The sequence below is a fragment of the Trichosurus vulpecula genome, chromosome 4 (genome assembly GCF_011100635.1).
Source record: "Trichosurus vulpecula isolate mTriVul1 chromosome 4, mTriVul1.pri, whole genome shotgun sequence".
Classification (NCBI taxonomy): Eukaryota; Metazoa; Chordata; class Mammalia; order Diprotodontia; family Phalangeridae; genus Trichosurus; species Trichosurus vulpecula.
In genome coordinates, this window is record NC_050576.1 from 391,182,160 (window position 1) to 391,199,177 (window position 17,018).

The following is a 17,018-nucleotide window of genomic DNA, read 5'->3' on the forward strand; positions in this document are numbered from 1 at the left end:
GCTGGCATTTACATTGTGCTTTAAGGTTCGCACGGTGCTCTACATATGTCATCTCATTTGATCATCACAGCCGCCCTGTGAAGTAGGTGCTATTGTCACCCTCATTCTATGGGAGAGGAAATGACTTGTCCAGGGCCACAGAGCTAGGAAGTGTCTAAGAACAGATTTGAACTCAGGTCTTCCTGACTTTCTGATTCCAAGTAAAGTACTTTTTTTCACTGCGCCATCTGTATTATTGTATACTGAAATGGGCAAAGAGAAAGGTTTAGGAATCCTAATCCTTGGAAATCTCTTTTCCCTAGATATTTTAGACTGAGAATAGTGGTCTAGACCAAAAAATAAATGCTGAATATCTTCCCAATTATTTAACTCTCCTAATATTCCTGTTAAAAGTGTGTTAAAATAATCTATATCAAATTGCTTGCCTTCCCAAGGAGTGGAGAGGGAAGGGAGAGAATTTGGAACTCAAATTTTTTTAAAAATGAATGTTAAAAATTATTTTTTCAAGTGATTTGAAAAAATAAAATATAAACATTTTGCTTAAAAAGTATATTATAGTTGATTTCATGTAGTTCTGAGTCATAAAAATGTTTATGTGAAGAAGAAGCAATGGGAAAATTTTTAGAACTTCAAATCTGAGAATATGGGCATAAGGAAATTATAAATGAGATTGTTTGTCCATGCTTATATTAATGTTTGTGATTTTTCCTCTTCAGCTAAAAATGAATGTCATTCCAAGAGAAGCAACGGATGTGACCACTTTTGTCGTCCAGGGCAGAAATTTTTTATGTGCAGTTGTGCAAAGGGTTATAAACTTGGAAAGGATCAAAGATCATGTATTCCAAATGGTAAGTATGCAAATTAGAGAGAAAATAGTGGACCCACTCAGACTTTAGTGCTACAGGTTAGGCTAAAGGTGTCAAACATGCAGCCCGCAGGCCACATGCGGGTCATGACACTCCCAAGTGTGGCCTGAACCAGATTAAAATGTAAATTGAAAATAATTAACAAAATAAATAAAAATATAATAAAACATAGATAATATTCTATTTTAAAATTACATCAATATGCGACCTACAGTGATCCGTATGTACATTTGAGTCGCTCTTGTTTATATTTGAGTTTGACACCATTGGGTTAGATAATCTCTCATCTATATGTGCCAAGGTTCTTGCCTTCTATCTTATAAATGGTGATCTAAAGATCATGACCATTTCATCGTAAGGAAAAAATGTCTTTCCTCATGTCCAAACATCATCAGTAAACTCCATCTTTGTGATGGGAAAAAAAATGGGTAATGTCCACCAAACTCTATTGATCATTATGTGATTATTATATTATAATTCTTTTGATTATTGTAATATTTATTGTGTGATATCATATTTTATTATACTATATCATATTGTACCATATTACATAAACTGCAAACCCCTTGAAATTTTGTGACTAATATTGTCTAGGTCCTATAAAGGAATAAATCAAAACCAGCATTAGATTTTAGATATTAGTGAATAAGTGTTTTATATCGACATAAGAAGAATTTACCTTTGACCCAGATTTCAATGACTTTTCTTCATGTTCTTCTTATTGAAGAGAAGTGTGCATGCGGAATCCTCAGTTCTAAAAGCAACGTGACATTGACAGATGCCAAGCTGACTTTCCAAAATTTTCCATGGCAGGTAATAGAAAACTATCGTTAATAAACACTGAAGATTCTGTGTGTGGTTACATGTATATACAAGTGTGTTGGTGGTGGTTTTGTTGTTGTTAAGTCATTTTTGAGTTGTGTACTCCATTTGGGGTTTTCTTGGCAGAGAAACCGGAATGGTTGCTCTTTACTTCTCCAGCTTATTTCACAGATGAGGAACTGAAGCAAACAGGGTTAAACCAAACAGACTTGCCCAGGGTCACACAGCTAGGAAGTGTCTGAGGCCTGATTTGAACTCAGGAAGATGAGTCTTTCTGACTCCAGGCCCTGCACTCTATCCACTGTGCCACCTAATTGCTCTATACATATGTGGTGGTAGGTATTTCACGTTATTAAACATTTCCACTGTCTTTACCAAATGAAAATCTGTCAGTTAGAAAGGTGCATCACAATTTAATATGAGCTACCATAAAAATATCATTGCCTTAAAAATACTAATACTTAAGCAAAACCAAACTGTCAGGTCATAATACTTATTCTACGTTTTCAAAATTCTTTCTCTAATTATTTCTATAAGACATGAAAAATAACAAATGACAGAAGACTTTCCCCCCACTAGACCTTTTTTCTTTATTTTAAAACAGTATCAGTGTTATCTTTCTTAAAATAAAAGCATGTTGATACAATGTCCTATACCACTTAAACTTTTGAGTGCTTTTTCCCCCTCAACTGAAGACTCCCCCTAAAATCTGAGTTTGGTAACTTTCAGTGAATGCATCTACCCAAGAATAAAATAAAGTAATATCTGCTTAACATTTGTGAGTGACAAAAATGAGGCTGGAGTAAAGTGTTGGTGCTTCCCCCTGCCCCGATTGTCCTTTTTATTATTACTATATTGATTTTAATATTGTCTGCATTCTCAATGTCCTATAGTTGTTTCTATACAATGTCAAGTGATTGTGGTTTGCCATATGACAATGCTCCTATAAGATCTTTGAGGTTTTCCTATTTAATAATGAGATAGCAGGGGGCAGCTAGGTGGTGCAGTGAGTAGAGCACCAGCTCTGAAGTCAGGAGGACCTGAGTTCAAATTTGACCTCAGACACTTGACATACTTAACTAGCTGTGTGACCTTGGGCAAGTCACTTAACCCCAATTGCCCTGCCTTCCCCTCTAAAAAAATAGTGAGATAGAAGTTTTCTAAATGTACGGATGTGTGTCACACGACCAGACAGTCAGGCATGGTAGATAGATGTTCTATCTTGGTTTTCTTCCTACCTCTCTAATTCCCCTTACCTGATTATTCTTCTTTTGACCATTCATCCTCTCTATACCTTTCCCCCTTTCAGTTTCATCTGTTCCCATGACTTCAACGATCCCTTTTATGAAGATGATTCATAACTTTATAGGGTCATAGCATTAAGAGGTGAAAAGAGCCTTGGAGATCATCTAGCCCATGGGGTTCTTAAACTGGGGTCCACAGACCCTTCCCCAAGGCATTCCTGAGTGGATCTCCAGAGCCTGTGAATTTAGATGAGAAGAAAATTACATCTTATTTATTTTAGGGAGGCACTGGGTGTTAAGTGACTTGCCCAAGGCCACACAGCTAGTAACTATCTGAGGCCGAATTTGAACTTAGATCCTCCTGACTCCCAGGCCAGTGCTCTATCCACTGTGCCACCTAGCTGCCCCTTACATCTTTATTTCAATATAATTGGTTTCCTTTGCAATCTTACTTTTTGTATTTTAAAACATCATTCTTAGAAAGAGTCCACATGCTTCACCAGAGTGCCAAAGGGGTCCATTACACAACAAAGGTGAAAACCTTAACTTAAGAATCTAGCCAAAGCTGAGTTTTATAACGACAAAATTGTGATATGGTGTATATGTATTGTGTATGCCTATATATGTATATATTACACAATATGTCTATATGTGTGTACATATAAATATAGAGAGATGTGTAAATATTGAACTCTATACATATCCACACTTATACATCTGTATATTTATATATACACACATATAGATATATTGTGTAACATTATATACATATATAGAGTGATGCGCATCTACATATTTATATAAACACGTATAGATGTGTGTAATTGATACATATATAGAGTGATATACATCTATATATTTATATATATATTTATATATATTTATATAAGTGATACAATCTATATACTTATATATACACATAAATGTGTGTAATATATATGTAAAGTGATACACATCTATATATTTATATATACAAATAATACATATATAAAGTGATACTTATAACATCTATATCTATTTTTATACACACATATAGATGTAATATTTATACATGTATACATATATTTATATATATATACACATAGATATATGGAAGAGAGAGAGAGAGAGGGAGAAAGAGAGAGAAAGAGAGAGGGAGAGAGCTAGAGTCCTAATCAGTAGGCACCATCGGAACCCCAATTCTGACCCTTACGAGCTGTGTAACCATAAACCAATCTTTCTGGGCCTGTTTCTACATATGTAAAATGGAGATCATAATCAGACCTGAAATAACTAATTCACAGGGCTGCTCTGAGGAAAGCACTTTGGAACCCTAAAAGTTCTATAGAAATGCCAGCTATTACACAATTATCTAGACCAACCCATATCTGAACAGAAAAGCCTCTAAAACATCCCTGGCAAGTGGTTCCTCAGGCTTTTCTTGAATGTCCCCAGAGATATGGAATTCGTGCACTCCTGAGGCAGCCAAAACCACTTTTAAAATTGCACTAATCATTGGGCATTTCTTCTTAGTTCAAGCTAAAATGTTACTCTCTGTCAGCCATTGCTTCTAAATCTGCCCTCTTCTCCTGTACAATTGTCACTAAAGAGTTAAATAAAGTCACTCAGAATCACCTGGCAAAGTCTACATAATAGAGATTGACAGCTTCACATATAGTTTCTTCTTTTTCTACAATGTATGTGGAAATGCTCGCTTATTTAGTTTTTTTAAAGGAAAAAGAAAAGAACCACCTAGAAAAATGTCATCAATATTTTTAGAAGACTTAGAAATTCTTGGTTATAGGCATGTTTAGTCAGTCAACTAGCATTCATTAAATACCATTTATGTGCTAGGGACTGTGCTATTTTCTTTCTTATATCATTCTGGTTAAAAAGCATGGTCATTGAATTCCATTATATTTTCCTAAGCAGTTGCATTTTTCTTCATTTAAAAGTAACTGAAGAAAGTAAAAGTCATTTTAAATTAAAATACCACTTAAACTTTTGAGTGCTTTTTTCTTCTTCAACTGAGACTCCCTCTAAATTCTGAATTTGGTAACTTTGGTGAATGTACCTACCTAAGAATGAAAAAGGCAATATCTACTGAATACTTATAAGTGACAAAAATGAGGCAGGGCTAAATTTTTGACACTTCCCCTCCCCGAAACTTGTCCTTTTTATGATAACTATATTGATTTTAATATTGACTGCATCTTCAAAAATAAGTCATTTTTGAGAAGAAAAATATAGGTCACAGGGTTACAGTTTAAAATTGGAAGAAGCTTTAGAGAGTTCATCAAGGTTAATACCCTAATTTTACAGATGAAGAAATGAGGTCTTTGGAGGTTAAATAATTAGCCACAGTAAGCAAATGTCTGAGACACTCGGAACTCTGACATCTTCTAATGAAGGGTGGCCACTAAATCACAAGTTTAGGGTTGATGTAAATCAAATTGGAAGGGGGCAGAAATGAGACCTCTATTATATGTTGTAAATAGTGTTGACTAAATAACTATATGTCTTTTTTTTTAAGGTCAAATTAACAAATTCGCAAGGAAAGGACTTCTGTGGTGGCGTTATAGTACAGGAAAATTTTGTGTTGACTACAGCAAAATGTTCACTCCTACATGGAAACATCAGTGTGAAGCTAAGTAAGTAATTACTACACTCACCTGACCAATTTTTACAAGTGCTCATTGAAAGTAAAATTTTGGAATAAAATTAGTTTGGAGTAACAAAAGCTCTGTAATCTCAAGGCAAATAATTTTTGAAGGGGGAATAATGCTTCCAGACTTAAAATTATATTATATTGTAGCAATCAGCAAAGCTATTTCGTACTAATTAAAAAACAGAAAAGTAAACAAATGGAAGAGATTAGATAAGCAAGAATCAGAAATAATTGAATCCAAGAAATTAACAATGTATAAATTCAAGAATATAAACTACATGGGGAAGAATTCCCTACTTAACAAGAGCTACTGGGGAAACTGAAGTTGTTTGACAGAAAAGTTTAGACCAACAATTTATACCGCATCCCACAATAAACTAAAAATGGAAATACAACTTGAATATCTTTGAGACAGAAACCCTAAAAAAAAATTAGAAAGGAAATGAAATCGATTACCTTCCACAACTATGGCTGGGGCAGAATTCTTTAATTAACATTTACTTTATTGTGGGGATCTGGAATATTCTTTCACATGGATGTTAATAGCTTACATTTCTGTATTTGAGGACTGATTTTTCTTACCCTTTGAAACATCTATTAGGGAATGGCTTCTATATTTATATCAATTTCCTTTATCTTGGATATCAGACTTTTATTAGAGCTATTTTGTGGGGTTGTTTTTTCCACTTTACTCCTTCTCTTTTAACTCTAAGCAGTTACATGAGTAAAAAAATATCACGACCAATAACTCTGATAAAGATCTAATATCTAAGAGACATAGGGAATTTATGTAAACATAAAAGAAGAGTCATACCCTAATAGATGTGTCAAAGGATAAGAAATAAACAAAGAATACATTGATTTTAGTTGTAAAAAGGCTTTTTAATTTTATCTTCTCTAATAACCTCTATCCCTTGTTTAGTAAAGATTCTCACTCAATCACAATTGGAAAGTTATTGCCATCCCTTCTCCAACTTTAAAAAAATAAATATAATCTTTTATATTTGTCACATATACATTTGGAGATATATAGTATAAGATGTTAGTCTGTCCCTAATTTCTACCAGGATGCTTTCCAGGTTTTTCAGCAATTTTTGTTGAATATGGAATCCTTACCCCAGTAATTGATATCTTGGGCTATACGGAATGCCTTGATCCTATGTTCCATTTCTTCTTGGTCTTGTTTATTTAATATGTTCCATTGATCAAGTATTTTATTTTTTAGCCTATCAAATATCTTTTATGATTATTTCTTCATAGTATAGGTTGAGATTTAGTCATGCTAGGCTAGAATTATTTTTTTCTTTTTTAATAGTACTTAATTTTTTTTCCAATTACATGTAAAGACAATTTTTAACATTCATTTAAAAAATTTTTTTGAGTTCCAAATTTTCTACCTTCCTCCCTCATGTCCCCCCTCCCTAAGACAGCAAGGATTTGATATGCATTATATATGTGCAAACATGTAAAACCTATTTCCATATTAGTCATGTTGTGAAAGAAACAGGCCAAAAGAAAACACACACACACACACACACACACACACACACACACACACACACACCAAAGTGAAAACAGTATGATTTGATCGGCATTCAGACTCCATCAGTTCTTTTCTGGATGTGGATAGCATTTTTCATTACAAGACCTCTGGAACTGTCTTGGATCATTGTATTGCTGAGAATAGCTAAGTCATTCATAGCTGATCATCATACGGTGTTGTATTACTGTGTACAATATTCTCCTGGTTCTGCTCACTTCACATTGGTTCATGTATATCTTTGCAGGTTTTTCTGAAATCTTCCTTCTCATCATTTCTTATGGAGCAATAGTATTTCATTACATTCTTATACAACAACTTGTTCAGCCATTCCCCAATTGATGGGCATCCCCACAATTTCCAATTCTTTGCCACCATAAAAAGAGCTGTTATAAATATTTCTATACATGTGGATCCTTTTCCCTTTTCTATGATCTCTTTGGGATACAGACCTAGTAGCTGTTATTGCTCGATCAGAGCATGCACAGTTTTATAGCCCTTTTGGGCACAGTTCCAAATTGTTCTCCAGAATGGTTGGATCAGTTCACAACTCCACCAACAGTTCATTAGTGTCCCAATTTTCCCACATTCTCTCTAACATTTATCATTGTTCAATCTGATAGGTTTGAGGTGGTACCTCAAAGTTGTTTTAATTTGCTTTTCTCTAATCAATAGTGATTTAGAGCATTTTTATATGACTATAAATAGCTTTAATTTCTTCATCTGAAAACTGCCTGTTCATATCCTTTGATGATTCATCAATTGGGGAATGATTTGTGTTCTTATAAATTTGACTCAGTTTTCTATATATTTGAAAAATGAGTAGGCTAGAATTCTTAACCAAATTAATTACGTGAAGAAAACCAATACAACTAGGATAAGAGGGGAAACTGTTGAATGGGAAATAAGTCTTTGCCTCAAATATTTCTGAGAAAGGTCTGAAATTCATGATATATAGGGAACTAACATAAACATCTAGGATCATTCTTTAGTGGATAAGTGGTCAAAGAACATGTATAAATAATTTTCAAAAGAATTGCAAGTGATTAAAAACTACATGAAAAGCTGCTCTAAATCACTAATAATAAGAGAAATTAAAATCAAAATAACTTTGAGGTATTGCCCCACAAACTGGCAAACTGGTAAAGTTTACAAATGATGGATAAGGCAGTGTTGAAGGGGCTGCACAAAAATAGGTCACTACACTGTTGGCGGATGTCTGAATTATTGCAACAAATCTGGAAAGCAATTTAGAATTACACTTTAACAAAAGTGGCTAAAAAGCCCTATCCTTTGACCTGGAAATTCTATTACTAAGTGTATACTCCAAGGAGAACAAATATAGGAAGAAAAGTCCCATGTACGCCAAATAAAGTACCATTTACACGCAAATATCCATAATGGGACTTTTTTTTTTGGTCCAAGTCAACAAGAATTTATTAAGTTCTTATGTTCTGGGCACTATTCTAACAGCTGGGGATATAAAAACAATTCCTGCCCTCAAGGAGTTTACATTCTAATGGGAAAGACAATGCATAAAAGGAAGCTAAGAAACAGGGGAGGGTACTTGGTACTTGGAAGGGAGCGAGGTGGAGAAGGAAGTCCTTCTTTTGTTTTATGCATTTGGAAATGCCCATTTTATATGGTATTCATTAAGTTCAGAATGAGAGACAGCTAGAAGGTGCAGTGGATAGAGTGCCAGGCCTGGAGTCAGGAAGAATCATCTTCCCAAGTTAAATCTGGCCTCAGACACCTACTAGCTATGTGACCCTGAGCAAGTCATTTAACTCTGTTTTGCCTTAGTTTCCTCATCTGTAAAATGAACTGGAGAAGGAAATGGCAAATCACTCCAGTATCTTTGCCAAGAAAACCCCAAATGGGGTCATGAAAAGTCAGACATGACTGAAAACAACTGAACAACAACAAAGTTCAGAATAAAAATAGAGTAGTGGAAAACTTTATAGCATCATAGAAATATGTAGTAACAAAACATCATTTAACATTGGAAAAAATCTCTAAGTCACTATAAAATTTATTTTTTTGTTAAAATTTATTAAGCATTTATTTTTTCCCTCCAACTTTCCTTACCACAGAAAATAAAAACAAAACCCTTGTACAAACAAGCATAATCAAGCAAAACAAATTCCCTTATTAGCCACGTCCACAAATGAGTGTCTCACTTGATTAATCAGTCCCTCTGTCAGGAAGTGGGCAACATTCTTCATCACTGGTTCTCTGGCATAATGATGGATCATTGCATTGATCACAGTTCTTAAGTCTTTCAAAATTGCTAAGTTTTACAATGTTGACGTTATTATATAAATTGTTCTCCAGGTTCTGCTCGCTTAACTCTGCATCAGTTTATATAAATCTGAACCATCCCTTTCATCGTTTTGTATAGCACAATAGTATTCCATTACATTCATATACCATATTATTTTCCAGTATTACCCAATTGATGGGTACCTCTTTAGTTTCCAGTATTTGGCATTAAAAAAAAGAGCTGGTATAAAAATTTTGTACAAATAGGACTTTTTTCCTTTTCCTTTGAACTCTTTGGGGAATAAGACTGATAGTATCACTGGGTCCAAAGACATGCCCAATTTAGTAACTTTTTGGAAATAGTTCCAGATTGCTTTCCAGAACGGCTGAACCAATTCATAGTTCCACCAACAGTCCATTAAAACACCTGTTTTCTTACAGCCCTGCTAACACGTCATTTTCTGTTTTTGTCAACTTGACCAGTCTGATGGGTGTGGCTATCGGTAGACAGAGGCAACTAGGTGGTAGAGTGGATAGAGTGCAGTGCCTGGAATCAGGAAGCTCTGAGTTCAAGTCTGGCCTCAGACACTATCTGTGTGACCATGTGCAAGTCACTTAACCTGTTTTCCTCAGTTTCCTAAACTATGAAGTGGGGATAATAACGGTACCTACTTCTCAAGACTATTGTGAGGATCATGAGACACCACATAGTTCACTCTATATAAACGCTTATTCTTCCTCCTAGTCTCTGAAAACTGCCTGTTCATATCTTTTAACCACTTCTCAATTGGCCACTGGCTCCTATTCTTACAAACTTGAATCCTTTGGAAATGAAGCCTTTATCAGAGAAACTTACTACAAAATTTTTCCCAGTTAGTTTTCTTTCTAATCTTAGCCACATTAGATCTGTTTATGGTAAAAAAAAAAAATAATCTTTCTGTAATCAAGATGATCTATTGATGGTTATCTTTCTTGTTCCTCTTATTTATGATGTGACTTTTTATCTAGTTCATAAATCCTTTTGGAGCTTATCTTGGTAAATAATGTGTGGTCTTGGTTATAAAACTTATCTCTACTTATCATAGAAGCAGTAGTCCAAGAGGGCCCTAAAATTGAGGCCTCTTGGTGGCCAGAGTTAGGGTCTGATAGAAAGGAAACGAGTATAAAAACCAGAACCCCTCTCAGAGACTCAGAGAGGACTGCACATCTCTAGATGGGATGATGGTCAAAGATGCCTGTTTTGTATGGTTTTCTCTAACTGCCAACAGTCTGTCTATGCAAACTCAGACACCACTCTTCCCCAATGCAGAATTCTAGCTATTGAGGTAATTGACTTCCCAGAGGGCTGATCTAGTGAACTCAAGCTCTTTGGAGTAAAGTGAACATTTATACAACCTAGGGTAGGGTCTGATTCTTGAACCTTTTTTAGGAACATAAAAGAACATATACAGCCTTCATAAAAATTGTACTCATCTAGCTACGTGACACAGTGGGTTCAAAGCTGCATTTGTCAGGAAGTTCTGAGTTCAAATTTAGCCATAGACACTTACTAATTGTGGGACCCTGGGCAAGTCACTCAGTTTTCTCATCTGGAAATGGGGTTAATAACAGTTCCTACCTCCCAGGATTGTTGCAAGGATCAAATGAAATAACATATGTAAAGTGCTCTACAAACCCTTGAAACGTTATATAATTTCTAGGTATCATTATTATTATTATTATTATTATTATCGTTATTTTAAATTTTGATGTGGAGTGTAAGTTATATAATTTCTAGTTATTTATTATTATTATTTTAATTTTTGATGCAGAGAGACAGTTATATAATTTCCAGTTATTATTATTATTATTAAAAATTTTGATGCAGAGTGACAGTTATATAATTTCTAATTATTATTATTATTTTAAATTTTGATGCAGAGTGTAAGCTATCTAATTTCCCGTTATTATTATTATTATTTAAAATTTTGATGCGGAGTGTCAGTTATACAATTTCCAGTTATTATCATTAGCATTATTTTAAATTTCGATGCGGAGTGCAAGCTCTGGAAAATTCTCCCAACCCAGAAAGGCTTTAAGTACAGTCCTACTAACGGACTGAATTGCTGCCTGCGGAGAGGCTCGGGTAAATGGAGAAAAGCACATCAATGAGAGTGTGGTCCCTAAATGATGGATTCTTGAAGGGCCCGATGATGAAGTCACATGAGTGTTAGACCCGAAATAAAAGGACCTGAATTGGGGCAGCTAGGTGGTGCAGTGAATAGAGCACCGGCCCTGGAGTCAGGAAGACCTGAGTTCAAATCCGGCTTCAGACGATTGACACTTACTAGCTGTGTGACCTTGGGCAAGTCACTTAAACCCAATTGCCCTTCCCCCCTCCAAAAGAAAAAATTAGAGCCATAAAAAGGACCTGAATTCAAATTGTAATTCTACCAAAAGTGAATGTTGTGAAATTTTAAAGAACGGGCGTGGCTAGAAAGAAGAGGTGTGAGAAGATCCTCCCACCTTACCCCTTTGCAGTGGTGGGAGGTCCACAAGTATTGTGCATTATATATCTTTTCAGGGTTTTTTCTGATTTTTTTTTCCTCTTCTTTTTCTTGTCTTAAAGAAATACTACTTGTTATATGGGATGACTCATGGGAGGAGCAGGGGGAGGGATACTGTGGAAAACTAACGATATAAAAAAACTCATCAATAAAAAATAACTTTAAAAAAAGTTCACTGCTACTTATCACATGTGTGACATTAGACACGTCATTTCATCTATTAAAAAAAAGGAGAATGGGACTCGATGTCCCCTGAGGTCCCTCTCAGCTGTAAATCTGTGACCCTTAAAAAGGTTAAATGATATATCAAGAAGTTATTTCTGAACCCTCAGTTTTCAGGTTATCCTATTCATGGGCTTGTTCGGGTTTTGATTTTTCCTCCTCCCAACTACCCGTTAAACATTTCATCGCTCCAAAACTGAATTCTCAAGGAGGTCATGAAACTGCCAGGTCCTATTTACTTTTAATTCTGATGAGGAGAAGGGGAAGGGAGAGAACAGTGACAAAACGAGATTTGGGCTTTTGTTAAATCATAATAGACTTCTACTGTGTCACCACGTATAAATGGGTGCCGCAGGGTTAGGAGACTGCTGACTGATGGCCCATATGTAGTCTCTGTGGGTATTGCAAGATTAAAGCTAGGATCATATAAGAAATAATGATTGGTTGTGATTGAATTCCTTTAGCTTTGGAAATTTTGAATATCTTTCTAAAGTGACCCATGATCGTGTCATTTACGAAACAGGTGAAGATAGTATACCAGGAGCCCCAGTGGAGATAAAAATAAAGAACAAGCATGTGCACATGAGGTATGATCAAGAAATGGGGCAGAATGACCTGGCATTGCTAGAGCTTAATGAGCCCGTTCGGTGTGGCAGCAACGGACTTCCCATCTGTATCCCCGAAAAGGATTTTGCAGAACACGTTCTGATTCCAGAGAAAATGAACGTTGTCAGTGGCTGGACACTCAATGGAACCGAACTGGGTGACTCGTTGATTGACTTGCCCAGTGTATATTTTGATAATGAGAAATGTGAAGAAATACTCAATGTGACAGTTACAACGAGGCTATTTTGTGAGAAAAGCAAGGCAACGGCGGACTGGAAGTTGGCGGAGGGAAGTATTGTCATGGCTGAGCACAAAGGGACTTGGTTTTTGATTGGTGTTATGGCCTCTCTACCAACTGAAAAGCTGGGACCACTATATCTTTTCACCAAGATTTCAAGATATTCAATGTGGTTTGAAAAAACAATGCAATAATAGAAAAGCGATTGAATAGAAAGAATAAACTCTATGGAAAAATGTCCATTTTTTAAGCTGTGATCCCAAGTTGATCATAAACTGGCAATACACTTGAAATTCTCTTGTCTTCCCCAAACCGCGCTTCTGCTGGGTGCTCATTCTTTGTAGCCCAGCTAACATGCCAAATTTGGTTTAAAACAAAACAAAACAAAAAAAAAACCCCTTCCATTCAATCAGAAATTATCTTTGGGGGCAGCTAGGTGGCTCAGTGAGAAGAGCACCAGCCCTGGAGTCAGGAGGACCTGAGTTCAAATTCGGCCTCAGACACTTGACACATTTACTAGCTGTGTGACCTTGGGCAAGTCACTTAACCCCAATTGCCCTGCCCCCTAATTATCTTTGTTCAGACCTCACCCTCCAGGAAGGCAGAAAATGTGTCTAATGGATGTTTTTATCTCCCCCAGTGCCTAACAACATGCTTTTTAGTACTTAAAATTTTGTTGAACTGAACTAGCAGAGATACTGTAAAAAAGTTCTGGTAGAAAGCTGTGTGATATTTATTTCTTTTTACTTTGCTTTACAATTCATATGAGATGAAATTAAATGATTTTAAAACTAGTAAAATTCAGGCATCCCCTAAAATGAAATGTTTACTAGTAACTAACTACGCATACTGAACAGATACAAACATTATTAATCAGAGTACGTTTTTTAAAAGTGCCACGTTTCAAATCTGTAAATAGAAGAATAAAGCATATTTTTTATCCTCCACTAAAGTCTAACATTGATGCTTCACCACGTGGCCATGGAGGTGGTCCTGGGTTCTCAAAAGCTATCTCAGTAGAACAGAGGCTTATCAGTTCCCACCAAACTGGAAAACTTTAAGAGTGGGCCTGGCAATAGATTACATGTCGTATTATCAGAGGAACATGCTAGCTAAATTTTAAGTGGGAATGACTCATTATAAAAAGTTGTCCAATAAGTCATAATTTTTTTCTCCAAGCTACAGCAACTTTTGAAACTAAAGTATTGAAGAGTCATGATTAATGATCTATATTTGTGGGGGACTGCTCCTACCAATAAAATCATGGATCTGTGAAGCATGAAAGCAAAGACACATGTAGATGACATGAGAGATAGTATGGCATATTGGATATGGAGCCTGCCTCAAAGCCAAGATGACCTGGGTTTGAGTTCTGCTTTTGACACATATTCCCTGTGTGACCCTACATCACTCTGCCTCTGAATGTCCTAGGAAACTCTCTAAGACTGTAAGTTTCGGAGACAGTACAGGTCTACATAGATAGAAGAATTTCCTCACCCAAAGTTCCTTTACACCAGTGGTCCCCAATCCCATCCCATGCCTGTAGATAACAAAGTCAGTCAATGGAATCCAAGCATATAAATCTAATTATGAAAAAAACTAATAATAATGATAGCTGAGATATATATAGCATGTTATGGTTTACAAAGTACTTTACATATATTATGTCGCTTGATTGCCAGTGAATAATAGTTGCTATTATCCCTATTCTATAGATGGGAAACTGAGTAAAATGACTTGCCCACAGCCATGCAGCTAAGAAGACAGATTTCAAACTCAGGTCTTCTGCTCAACGCACTGCACCAGAGGTGCCAAACATGAAGCCTATGATATTCCCAAGTACACAAGGATTAAAATGTAACTGGGAAATAGTTAACAAAATAAAAATACAATAGGGCATAGATAATGTTAATATGTGGTTTTCTAAGTCAATACACACCCATGGGATCCTTATGTATGGTTTAGTGGTCTCCAGTTCTATCAGTTTGACACCATTGCACTATGCCATCTGACTGCCTCATACCAGAAAAAGCAGAAATAAATTGCAGGAACTGAGAGTTGATTCATTCTTTCTGGGGGTGATATATTCAAAATGGAACTGAGTTTTACATACAAATACATGAGTGCTAATTTTGGAACTGAGAAGAGGCAATAAGATAGTTTTTACACTCTGAAGAAGCATGTGCATCCAGAGACCCTGGATCAGATTGGAACTCTGAATAGTGATTCTAAGTGGGAGAAGATTAATATAGAATGGGGATAAAGAAGTTCTTTTTTTTTAGAAAGACTAGGGTCGGAAAGTATGGGAGGTGGGGTGGCAATGGGTCAAAAAGAGAATACTGAAGCATTTCTTAGAATTTTGTGCTTTTATTCACCCCTCCATCTTTTCTCCTTCCTTCCCTTTTTTTCTTCTTCTTCCTTACTCCTACATCTTCTCTCTCCTCTCTTCTATCTCTCCTTGTAACCTACATCCTCCCTTTTCTTCTCTTTTCTATTTTATTTCCTTTTCTGGGGAGGACCCAAGGAAGCCACTGAGTAAGGTTTGAGCAGCTGCATGGAGCATGGAAGTAAAATCCTTTTTGCCATTATACCACTTTCAACAGAACATAGAGGAGTGAATGTACAGCCCAAATATAAGATCTTATGAGACTTGTCTTCAGTACAGTACAGTAGAAAGAGCCCTGGGCATGGAACCAGAGGTCCTGCCTTCAAATCCTGGTTCTGACACTTAACATATGACAGCCAGGGAGTGGAGATCCTCACTTACGTGTGAACTTGGGTCAAAATTACTAATACAACTACACTTCTAATTACCTAATTGTATGCAGTTTGTACAGTGATTTCTCCATGCACCACAGCAGTTTTTGCATTCTAATGCCTATGTATTCTAATAATAATAATAGCTCTAGCATTTAAATAGTGCTTTAAGTTTGCAAAGCAATTGACAAATATCCTCACAGCAACACAGGAAGGTAGGTGCTATTCTATTCCCTTTTTTTATAGATGAGGAAACAGGCAGACGGAAGTTAAGTGACTTGCCCAGGGTCACACAATTAGTAAGTGTCAGAGGCCAGACTTGAAATCAAACAGGTTCAGTGCTGCATTCACTACACCACCTATCTCTCCATTCTGCCGAGGTCATATACCATAGCAAAGCAGAAGGGCTGCAATTCTAGGAACACAATCTTTGGAGGAAAAGTTCTGATCCACCAGGGAATAAAGGGTTTGGAAAGCTGTCCAAATTGCAGTGGAACTGGCCACAGAGATTTTTCTTTGGAGCTAACTCAGCTTCATTTTGTTATGTTTGAGAACTAATACATGTTCACTCCGATCTTTCCATATGGAGACCAAGGCAAGTATCTATAAAAGCTAAATGCTGTTGTGTATTCGTGTATATCCTTATTATGTGAGAACTAAGTCAATCTCCTTTTGTTAACTATTCAATGACTTATGAGCGCCTTATTTCATCCTCCAAATCAAACCTGAACAGGATATAAGCCCTTCTCTAACAGGGGGGTAAGAAAAAAAGGAATTAAGGAAAGGTTTGTGAGGTGAGGATTCGGAGGGATTGTACCAAGGTGGGAAGGAGAGAGAAAAGATCTTGCCAGAACTCAGTTTAGGAGGTAGATTGCATACCATTGGGCAGCAGGCTTCTCTCAGCTTTGCCAAGTTAGTGTGGGCAATAAATCTTCCTGAGATGCACAAAGGACTTTTTCTTCATTATCCTGTAGCCCCAAAGCTTTATGGGAAAGGGTGGCAACGAGAGGGAAGGAAGCCACTCCTGGAGCATGGGGATCTAGGGCTAACAAAAGTATACTTATAAAAAAGCAATATAAAGGAGAAAATATTCTGTATACTTGTAGCAGTACTTTAAGGGTAGAAAAGTATTTTCCTTCTTCAGTTTTCTTAGGCTACAGAAAAAGAAGGGAGAGGTACATAAGTGAATGTCACTGTATTATTTATCAGTGAAACTATTTGGGGATAACTTAAGTATGACTGATGAAAGAGTTGTAATTTTTTGATTT

At 36.1% G+C, this 17,018-nt stretch overlaps 1 protein-coding gene across 6 annotated transcripts in view; it reads left to right on the forward strand.

Annotated features, from left to right (window-relative positions):
- The window catches only part of PROZ (protein Z, vitamin K dependent plasma glycoprotein), a 37,152-nt gene extending 23,905 nt beyond the window's left edge, over positions 1-13,247 (forward strand). For all 6 annotated transcript variants that reach the window (XM_036755344.1, XM_036755345.1, XM_036755346.1 and 3 more), the window contains 4 exons: positions 717-848; positions 1,594-1,679; positions 5,445-5,562; positions 12,673-13,247. In XM_036755344.1, coding sequence (XP_036611239.1) covers positions 717-848; positions 1,594-1,679; positions 5,445-5,562; positions 12,673-13,187 — 851 coding nt within the window. In that variant the 3' untranslated portion in view covers positions 13,188-13,247. The remainder of the gene's footprint in view (positions 1-716; positions 849-1,593; positions 1,680-5,444; positions 5,563-12,672) is intronic.
- The last annotated feature ends 3,771 nt before the right edge of the window (positions 13,248-17,018 follow it).